Source organism: Olea europaea, unplaced genomic scaffold (genome assembly GCF_002742605.1).
Source record: "Olea europaea var. sylvestris unplaced genomic scaffold, O_europaea_v1 scaffold4932, whole genome shotgun sequence".
Taxonomy (NCBI): Eukaryota; Viridiplantae; Streptophyta; class Magnoliopsida; order Lamiales; family Oleaceae; genus Olea; species Olea europaea.
In genome coordinates, this window is record NW_019263247.1 from 5,864 (window position 1) to 17,385 (window position 11,522).

General features: G+C 30.1%; 1 protein-coding gene across 1 annotated transcript; it reads right to left on the reverse strand.

Annotated features, from left to right (window-relative positions):
* Nucleotides 1-928: 928 nt before the first annotated feature.
* On the reverse strand, nucleotides 929-4,244 carry LOC111388447 (protein SRG1-like). The gene is made up of 5 exons (XM_023013152.1): nucleotides 3,941-4,244; nucleotides 3,300-3,547; nucleotides 2,408-2,735; nucleotides 1,335-1,591; nucleotides 929-1,143 (listed from the first exon to the last, which is right to left on the reverse strand). Exons 1-4 carry the CDS (start codon nucleotides 4,184-4,186, stop codon nucleotides 1,355-1,357), a joined length of 1,059 nt encoding a protein of 352 aa, XP_022868920.1. The 5' UTR covers nucleotides 4,187-4,244; the 3' UTR covers nucleotides 929-1,143; nucleotides 1,335-1,354.
* Between the last annotated feature and the right edge of the window lie 7,278 nt (nucleotides 4,245-11,522).

Genomic DNA, 11,522 nt, shown 5'->3' on the forward strand with positions numbered 1-11,522 from the left:
GTATATATGGCAGTAGAGGTGGTGAAATCTATCTTTAAACTAAGAGTCTCAAACTCCTTTAGTACAGTCTCCATCTTTGATTTACTGTGCCAAAAATTTCTAACTTGTAGATGTAGTTATGGTTTTGACGTCGAGAATATGGATGCGTCATTTGGAGTTATAAATACACCGTTGTCCTCATTCACTAAGGGGAACGGAGTCGGATTTGGTATGAATCACTACTAAATATTAGCTTTCACCTACATAATTAGAAACGGACTATTTGTTGTAAAGTTAGTACCCCTTCACCAACGAATATTTTGTGTCTAATATTGTTATTTAATACGTGTACAATTTACCAACGACATTTCTGTAGATGATGTAACTCAACCATTTTTTTTTTTAATAAAAAATGTATCAAGCTTTCATTTACGAATTTTCCATAGGTGAAGAGTACTTCATTTTACAAACAAAACTGTCATTGCTAATATTAATCAATTTTAATAATTAAAAAAAATCTACATTCACCTACGGAATATCCATAGTTGAAGGGGAATCATTCGGTCAATTTTTATTTTTTGTTTTTATACAAAAAATGTTAAAAATTGCTCAGGATTTAGTTCTGAAGCAAACCAATTGAACTCGTTCTATTTAGATTTTTACCTTGAATATTACATGTTTTTATAGGGGTAATTTGATTCTTTATAACTAGAAATGTCAACCTCTTGATTTTTATATCTTGGCATAAACTTAGATGGCATGTTTAATTTGATCCAAATATTATCGAGTGGATTATGATTAAATCTTAGAAGGATAGTCATTGCTTGTCTTTAGGTCATGTAATATGTGCGAGCTCAATGCTAAGAGGAAATGTTACAATAATCGTAAACATGGGGATATATGGTGAAGACAAAGCATGCAATTTATCGATCATAAAAATAACCAAAAGTTAAACAGAAAATAAGTTATTATTAATGTACTATTTGGATATCACACGAAAAAACGTTACAAGCTACAAACACACCAACACCAAATACATATCAAATAGTAAAATTATCTAAACTTTATTCCATAGCTTTGAAATTCTTTATATATTATAATAGAGTTGCATCCTGCTGCTCGATCCCAAGCACAAAATTAAGCTGCAGTAACTGAGATTTAAGCCTGCAAAATATAATAGCAAATTAATCTCGACGCTAGCTTCCACGACGGTTCTAGCCGTCGTCCAACATATTCTATGATGATTTTTAAGTGTCGCGAAAAGACGATAATGGCATAATGAACCAGATCAATGCATAATTACATAGAAGTGAAAATTCGACGCATAAAAATGAAAGCCGGATATAAATTTTTACCTTATATTTGACTTTCGGCATCAAACTTTGAGAGCATCAATTGGCCTCTTCCCTTGCTGAAATAAACGGAAATAATTACCAGTGTAATCGATTATACTATTGTATAATATGGGATTTTTCTCATCAATAAGCCCTTCAGCTGGTTTAACTTCACTGGTTGCGTCAGGAGTGAAGAAAACAGCAATTGTCATCCTCTCTCTTTCTCGATTTGTTGCAACCCTATGAATTGGGCTCTTGAATATACCATTAGTCATTATCTGCAGGCATCATTAAAGGGTCGAACCACTGTCGAGTTAGTGGTAAAAAACAACAAAATTTTGACTTGGAACGGTGGGTTCTTAGGTCATTTGAATGGATTTTAGTTCTTCATTTTTGAGCTACAAATAGTTCTACCATTTTTTCTTTATTATTTTTTTATTTTTTAATGATTGAACTGGCCAATTCGATCAGGTTTGATGACATTGGAAAAAAAAAAGTGAATAGACAAGTTATAAACATGTTAGGTACACGAATGAACACAATTAAACAAACTTCCCTGAAAAATTATTGTCCCCCGTTTTTTTCAATAATGTAGTTAATGATTGAGATATAAATAATGTAGTTAATAAGTGACTAGAAGGTTGAAATAAATTTCATCGAGTCACTTTTACAATATAGCAAAAGGAAATAAAAGAACGACACGTTTCACATTAGAGATGATCATTTTTCACTATTTCTTCACTTTGTTAAAGTAATTAATATTTTTATTAATTTAGTGAATGTGGCGACCACTTTTCTTTCGTAAATCATCATTCAACATAAAAAAGTACCTCCACTAAAAAATTGATATTATAAAGTAGTGTTCGGCGACCACTTTTCTTAAAGAAATATTTGAAAATCCCTTTTGCTGTCAAAGCAATAATATGAAGAAAGTGTATTTAAATTACAAAAATAAATAAACGAAAAATGATGACGAGTTTTTCAAACATTTTTCTTTTTTGATCATTATGATAAGTTTGATTACGGGTAGTGATCTTCTAAGCTAACGTGAGATTATGTGGTCTATGATAAGAAAGACACAAAGATTTATTTACCTCTATTTGGTCACCAACGTTAACGACAATAGCGTCCGGAACAATCCGAACTTTATACCATTTATCATCTTTAAGGGCTTGAAGACCTTCAACTTCTTTATCTTGCAAGAGATAAGTCATTGCAGATGCATCTCCATGTGCTTTGGCAGCAAGAACAAGATCAGGCGTAGGACATGGAGGATACAAGTTGAATCTTGCAAGAGCTATTGGATTCTCTCCATACTGTTTTACGAAACAGTCCTCCTCCAAACCCAGTGATTTTGCCATGGCCTTGGACACAATTTCATTAACATTCTCTAATTTGGCTGTAAGATCTAGCAAAATTTGCCTACAAAAAATTTGTCAAGTGTATGTATGTCAAAACTTCTGTCATTGACCTTCTTTTTCTAGCAAAACTCCCTAATAGGATGGCACAATTTTCATTAGAAAAGTTGTAAATTGATTCTTACTTCTAAATTACTTATTTTATTGAACATGAATTCTAAATTTTATTTTTCTCTTTTCTCTTTATAGAATTTAGTTTTCTACAAAGTAAGTGTTAAAGTAATTTCTTACCATTCCTAGAGCATATATGCTTATGCTCACGAAGAATTAAAAGTTATTTTTAAATAACTTTTTATTACCAAATTTATATAATTAGCTGGCTTATGAAAGAATTCTTACACTACTATTCAATTAGTGACTTTAGTTTTAACTTAAATCAAGCTGTGAACATCGATACAAGACTCTCTTACGGCATGTTTGACACGTTAAATAGATGGGACCAAATAGACACATTTACAAAATTTGTGGATTATTTTATGTCTGATCTAGTCGAATATACCAAACAATGTCGAATGAATATTGTATCGAAGTGTCATTGTTATTAGATCAATAATCTTGGAATATTTACCTAAAATTTGTAGGGTGTTCAGGCCACACTTTCATCTTCCTCCTGTTCTCAGGCTTCACATTGAGATACAATCTGTCATTCCAATCAAGTGTTTGGTTCTCAGAGTATACGGTGTCGTTTCCATAGCCATCAATATCATCAACATCTCTTGCATATTTCTTCTTCTCTTCCATCGGAAGTTTGAAAAATTTCCTGGTCACATCATGTACTTCATCAATAAATGAAGTATCTATCCCATGATTTATTGCCTGAAAAACCAAAATTTTGTGTTAGAATTTCAATGAAACATTTAAAAATTAATATCCCGTGCCCAAATCATAAAAAAGAGTAATGTTATCTATCTAATAGTTGTGTTCGAAGGCCATTTAGGTAGTAGCTAAGTAGTCTGTGGACTCCATTGCCACCTAGACTGTTAATGCATGAATACAAGGGACTATTCGATAGTAATTATGAGAATTGATTTTTTGATCGTTAGATGGAAAAGTGAGATCCACCCGTAAGTGAAGAAGTTAAAAACAACTGGAGTAGTGCAATAACTGGTGAAAAATTGGGCTTAGTCCATGTCATATTTTGTGTTACCCACACGAATATAGCCGAGCGACCTAATTGTTACAAAATTTAGTTTACGGAAGCTTACTAACCTGAAAGTAGCCACATGAGCTAAAACCAAGTCTTAGTTTTTTGAGTTCTTCTTCAGCTTCAGGTGTTGAAGAATTCAGAAGACTAAGATCCAGAACTGGAATATCAAGATATGGAAGCCCAGAGGTGGAGCCTCCAAGGCCTTCTTTGCGGATAAATTTCTCCGGCGGTGCACTGGTGTTTATGGCCAGTTCTTCGACTGCTTTGTCAAGTGAAGGGGCGGTGGTGGCGGAAGCGACGGCAGCCATTTCCTTTCTTTCTTAAATGGTGAAAAATGGGTGAGTAATTACAGACAACGAGAGGGCATTAAATAGGTAAAATTAGACTGCATAGTACACCACAAAAAAATGTACCTAATATTATTGTCGCGGAATGAAAGCAAGAGGTTTTTTTATTTTTTATTTATGAAGAATTACAAACTTTAAACTTTTCAATATTTTTAATTCAATGAAATGATGAGTTTGTCAATCAAATATCGAAAAAGTTAAGGGTGCGGTTGATTTTCATTTTCATTTTCAAAACGATTTTTAATTTTCTCCGGAGCGACCCGTTTTTCGCTTTTTGAACGTTTTCGACATTTTTAACTGAAAATGCTAAAAACGATAAAAAGTCGTTTTACGTTTTCAGTTATAAATTTTAACTCGTTTTCGAAAATGACGGACCAAACGCTTTTTCCGCATTTTCAAAAATGGAAAACGAAAAATGGCCCGAAAACGATAAACTAACCGCGGCCTAATTGTTTGAGTTGTACTTGGTGTGAAGGTAAAAGGCTCTCTACCGACACTTGACAATGGGGGTGGGGTTGGGCTTGGCATTTTTATTTTGTGGGGCCACTCCACAAAACCGTAGTTGTTTTCATCAATCAGACATCATGGGTGGGTCATCCACTAATGCATCAAATTGTTGGAGTAACAAAAGCATACATATGTAGTACCATCCGTAAAAATTTATTGATAACTTATGTCATGCCTAGATATAGTATGAACTTATAATAATTTTTAAAGGATGAAAATTAAGAAATGAGTTAATTCAATGCAATCAACAATTTTATTCTTGATAATTAAAGACTCATAATTTTTATACCCTTGATTTTCTTTTCAATTTTAAAGTCCAAACATCAATTTAAATAATTATTACTATAAATTATTAATTAATTAGTCTTCATAAGCTTTTTATTTTTAATTTTTTTTTTCACTAGTTCTTGCTTGTTAATTTATTTATTTCATTGTCAATAATTCATTATTATCGATTTTTCTAGTAATACAACAAGAATCACGTGTGTAAATTTAACATTGAAATATGGGCTTGAAGGTCTCCTTAGATGTGCTGGTGGCCCAATTATTTTTTTTACTTAAGAAAATATTTCAAAATATGTGAAAATTTGATGGTGCAAACCACGTGGACATGCATTAAAGAGGGGTGCTTCTTTCTCTATACAAAGGGAAATTTGAACTTCTTAGTTTTCTTCCAAGTATCAAATCCTTTCAAAGTTTCTAATGAATTCCATAGTTCGTTGATCTAGATGTCTCTAATTTGATAATGACAAGGGTGTTGTACAAATGATTCACTACATTCTATTAAGTTTAAGTAGAAATTAGATAGATGCTATACTTATCTGCGTATAATGACGAGAAGTATGACTAGAATAAATGAAATGTAATTTTCTTTAGTTTTAACATTATACTTCATATGTTCGAACATGATAAATTATTGCACAATTTACGGGAGGTAAGACCAAACCCCCTTCTAAATTTGTATTAATTTTAATTGCTAATTAATAAAAATTATCACTTATAGTAGTTCAATTTTTTTTTTTTAAAGGTAAATATTAAGTTGTCAACTTCACCAACAATCGGATGGTACTCTCATAACATATTGTCATTAGAATAATAAACTTAGTAGTCGACTGAAGAAATGATTCGTACATAAGAATAAGCACGAAGTTTGGACTTCTTGCTTTGCCTCAATTAAATGTCGTCCTAGAAAATTTTACATGAAGACTAGTGACGTGTAATAATTAGAGTTTGAGTAGATACAAAATAAGGCTAAAAATTTCAATGGACTGTGAATTACTAGATGTAAAATACGTCACAACTTAATTTTATTTTTCAAAAAAAAAATGATAAAAATATTGTTATTGATATATCTCATAGTCTTGACTTTGAATGTTTGGCCACCTAACCCCAAGAATTTCTTGAAGTTTTTGGCCTATACAAAACCGAAACATGTTAATTTTCTTTCAATTTTCCAATATATTATATTCAAAGCTAATAATAGCATCTCAAGATAAATACTCAATGATCTCATCATTCCAATATAGCAATAGGAGTTAATTATATATATATACATATATATATATATATATATGGTCCATTTAATGGTGTACAGTTCAGCATATAATAATTATAATTAATTATAATCTGTGGAGATAAGCTCTCTCCAGATTTCATTATTTATTATAGTACTTTAAAAGTGAATTATGCACCACCTTTTATTCATATTCCACCGACCTATTCGACAATGGAAAAAATACAGTTCTCAATTTCATTTCGTTTTATATATGCAACTTGTTCTCACCTACCCTAAATAAAGAAATAAAAAAATAAAACGAAAAAGGAAAAGGTAAAGGGAAGAAAAAATTCTCCCAATAGATTAACCTCCAGGACATTTGTTTAAGTTTTCAAAAATACTGTAAGCAATGAGAATGATCGTTTTTTAATTTTTATTTAAAATTTCATAAAGCAGTTATGCAGCTGAACGTAAAACTCACTATAATCCACCAACTAAAACTCACTATTAATCCAATTTTTAATTGAAATTTGTTATAAGATTTAATCTAATGCTCACCAAAAAATTATTGTGCAAAATAATATAGAATTGGTTGGTGAGATAAAGTCAAAGTTGATGGCTAATTTATAAAAAATCAATGGAAGGATCAGAAAGTTAGATATGAAAAATCTGAATTATTTTTGGTCACTTTGTGATTTCATAAGAATCTTTGGTCTACCATATAATTCATCTATAAAGTAAACCAATAATAATTTGCAAAATATTGTGTGGGTCCAATTTACGATCACACTTGGGGACAAAAGGTCAAGTTTGCGGTAGGTTTCAGTTTTATTTTATGATATAAGTTTTTCTAATTTAAAAGTAGGACACGAGGTTTCATTTTATTATTATTGATAATAGGAATGAGACTCTAAATTTGTTTATGTAGACTATGAAAGGTGATGAAGATTTAAAAAAATATATATATCAATTTTAGAAGTTTAGATAAATAATTTTGTAAATTCAGTTAAGTAGTAGAAAACATCCCTTATATTGTTTAAATTGAGAAAAATAAAAAAAGCGTGTTGATAGATTGTTTATATTTTTTTATCCGAGTTGAATCAAGTACTACATAACCTATGAAAGTTATAGTCCGAAGGATAACAATTTTCTTACTTGTGTTTTTCTCATCTGAAATGTTATAACTTATTTTTCATATTTTGTTTAAAAATTAAAACGACAATTTTATCTATTTATTTATTTTTTATTTTTTTTGTCTCTTGATTTAAGAAAATTTCTTTAATTTCTATTTTTTACACTAGTGACGTTTATAATATGATAAAATTATTATTAAGTGAGTGTTTCGTGAGGATTAAAATTAAATTTTTTAATAAATTGTGATAGAATTTTTTGAAATATATGGTTGAAAAGTTGTGGAACATATGAAAGATATGGTTAATATTGATTGTTTAACTTTAACTTAAATTAAAATCAGATTTTAGTTCAAATCAAACATACTCTAAAACTAAGGCGCTCTTACTTTAGTACCAAAAAACTTACTGTTCAAATTGCATTTAAAGCATGTTTGATAGTCCATTATTTTTCATAAAAAAAATGGAATTCAAATTCCAACTTTCACTTTTTGATTGTTTGATAGCATAGTTTTTCCAGGTAATTGGGTATCTTGCAACATGGACATTTTCTTGGTTTTCAAGGAATATTGTGGGAATTGGTTTTCTAGACTATGCTGCTGATTTTTTTTATTATTTTTTTTGGGTAATGAAAATAAATTATATCCCTAATTATAAAAAAATATTTTCCTTTAATCGACAATTTTTATGTAAAATAAAGCAAAACGAACACCAAAAGATAAATGATTTTTTTTTTTTTTGCCAATGGAAGCAAATTCTATCCCCAATTTCCCTAAATTCTATCCCTTTAATTAACAATTTTCATGTAAAATAAAGCCAAACGAATATAAAAAAAACTTTTATTTCAAAAAAATTTCACGTGAAAAATTATACCAATCAAACACAATAATTGACAATTCTTAGTAAAATAATTTTTAGGCAATTTAATTCCCTGAAATTCATTTTCTTTCCACCTAAATTCTATCTTCGCAATCAAACGGATCCTTAGTTATTTCTTTCTTCTACTTTTTAAACTCAAAATAAGAAATCATTTTTTCCCCATTTCTAAGTTAAGTTCGAAAGAAATATTATTGAGATGCAATCACTTTGATCCAGATGAGAAAAAAGAACTAATTTCATTTTAAGCTAAAAAAATATTGTAATTTAAATAAAAATAGGATAGAAGAACATCACGTTACTATATTCCTAAAAACTTGCTATTTTATTATAAAGAAGTTTTTGTTTCTAGAAGCCATTTTAATCTTTGTGCTTGATTTTTTCACTTCACATTTTTAGTCAAAAATTGATCGATCCAATCCGAATCTTATCATTTGAAATTTATATTCATATGTATTTTATTATCTTTGCCATCTAACCATCTCTCACTTTACTTTCTCAATTTGATACATATGTTAGAAAATAATGTTTGCTCAAAGAGGAATGGAGAAGAAATAAAGAATAAAATATGAAAATGAAGGTCCGAACGCATAATCGTTGTCCTCAAAATAAAATACTTAAACACTTTGTATAATTCCTCTAAAACTTGAGAATGCAAAGTGGGGTTTGAATATGAAAAGAAAATGGATTTTCAACACTTCGGAATGAAGAAAAATGATCTCAAATGTGGCTATATGATAAAAATCACCATAAATTCAAACAAATAGTCATTAACAGCTAATAGAACCTTCTATGTAGTCGCATAGAACAAATCTACGTGACTGCATAGTTCATTACACGATATGACCTATACGCCTATGCGACCACAGCCTATTTTGGCCTACGTGACCTGGCCTCCAAAATGGGTATTTCATTCCACACACATTTTATTGATTTTGAATAATATACAAAAATTTTCCACTTGTTTAACATTCAATAAGATCTCATATTCAAAATATGCAATATTCATTCGTAAGGATTATATATCTTTCGATTTGAATCTAACTATAGTGTAATTCAAACAAAGTAAAGTCAGAATTAAAGATAGCATTGAGCTTTGAACCAATTATTTATGGCGATAATACTGGTAAGAACACACCCAAGTATCACAGGTTCTCAAGTTTTTCAATCTTGCTTAGCGCTAATATGGCTATGCGCTTATCATTTTCAACAAATTTTTAAAAGAGAAACTTTAACTCCCTATTAAGATGGCAACATCTCAAAAATTCATCTATGTGAAATTCTTCCAGTATTTTTATAACTTTTAGAGACTTAAATTTAGTACTGAACTTCATTAAGAGTTAAAAGCTCAACCCTCATTTCGGTAACAACCAGTATTATATAAATTAGGATAGAGTTATAACGAATTTATAATGTTGAAACTCGTGAATCACTTGTTAAGTATTAACAGGTAGGTTGCTATCATTGGTGGATTTTTTATTTCAAAAGTTTCAACACCATCTTACTTGAAGTAGATATTTTCTATTTAAAAGTTTAGTTAAAGGATCCTCTAAGTTTTCTATTTACTTAACATAATTTAGGAAAATTATTCCATCCTTTATTAATTTTCTTATATAGTCATGTCTAAAACTCATATGTCTTGACTTTCCATTGTATAATTTGTTATATGCTTTTGCTAATGTGGCTAGACTATCACAAATGATAGGTATTGAACATGTGTCTTCGGTTCCAAAAGTATCTCGTAAAGTAGATCCTTCAGTCACTCAACCTCTTTCCCGATTTTCGATAATGCTACAAATTCAGATTTCATGGTCGAGTGTGTTATACACGTATGTTTCTTCAACTTCCAAGAAACTTAACATCCTACTAGAGTAAAAACCCAACTTGAAGTAGATTTACTTTCACTCATGCTAGATATCTAACTAGTATCGGTTAATCCCTTAAATACAATCGAGAATTTAGTATATTGTAGACCGAATTTTTAGTTTTCTTCAAATATCAAAGAACTCTTCCAATGACCTTTTAATAATCATTGCTCGAATTACTAGTAAACCTACCAAGTTTAATAATTGCAGATGCTATGTCTAATCTTGTACATTGAATTGCATACATTAGACTTCTTAAAACATTTGCTTATTCCAATTGAGCAATTGTACTTCCAACATTCTTCATAAGTTTTGAACTTGGATCAATAGGGAATACTAAATTTTTTTATGTTCAAATATTTAAACTTATCTATCACATTCTCAATATAATGTGACTGACTCAAATTATAACCCCTACTAGTTTTAGTAACTTTGATATCCAAAATAGTATCCACTTGTCTAATATCCTTTATTTTGAATGTGGAAGATAGAAACCTCTTCGTTTCTTTTATCTCATTCATGTGATTACTCATAATCAACATGTCATCAATGTATAGGTAAATAAATATCGAATTTTGCTATTTTTACAGTCAGTGTACACACCCCTCACAAGAGGGAGAGGCCCATGCCTAATAAAAAAATTGTGGGCCCTCTTCTTGTGAAGAGGGTGTACCAGTGTCAACGTTGGTGTACGTATAGCAAAACTCATAAATATTACATAATCATCACATAATTTAGAGTACAAACATTTATCTACACTATTATGCTTTAAACTAAATGAAATGATGGCTAAATCAAAATTGTCATGCCATATCTTAGGTGCTTGTTTTAAAAAATGATTTCACTAACTTGCACACTTTATGTTCATTTTCAGATAGAGCAAATCCTTTAAGTTGTTCCACATAAACCTTTCCATCGAGATCCCCATTTAAGATTGCTATCTTGACATCCATTTGATGAACATGCAAGTTATATATTGATATCAATGCAAATAATATCCTAATTGATGTTATTCTTGCTGCTAGTGCATCAGTATTAAAATAGTCTATTATTTCCTTTTGTCGATAACCTTTAGGTACTAATCTAGTCTTAAAGGTATTGAGAGAACCATCAACGTTATGCTTTCTTATAAACACTCATTTATATCCAATAGGTTTGGATCCGGTTGGTAAATCAACAAGTACCCATGTATTGTTTGACATATTTGAATCCATTTTATTTTTTATTGCATCTTTCCAAAAATGGTATCATGAGAAGCTATAGCCTCTCTATAAGTTTTAGGATCGATTTTCACTTGCAGAACAAAAGGAATTACTCTTACAACATTCTTCTCACTTTCTTTTACTAAGTAAAGAGAAATACGTTGAGAGTCAATTTCATCGATCCTAAAAACTTCTCAATTTGAGTTCTTTTGCTTCTTCGCG

What these genes read in the sequence shown, in the direction of transcription:
- LOC111388447 (XM_023013152.1), bottom strand. Translation starts at nt 4,186, where the DNA reads ATGGCTGCCGTCGCTTCCGCCACCACCGCCCCTTCACTTGACAAAGCA. An exon ending in GCTCATGTGGCTACTTTCAG is followed by an intron (nt 3,548 to 3,940) that starts GTTAGTAAGCTT and finishes TTGGTTTTTCAG; the next exon opens with GCAATAAATCATGGGATAGA. An exon ending in GAACACCCTACAAATTTTAG is followed by an intron (nt 2,736 to 3,299) that starts GTAAATATTCCA and finishes AATTTTTTGTAG; the next exon opens with GCAAATTTTGCTAGATCTTA.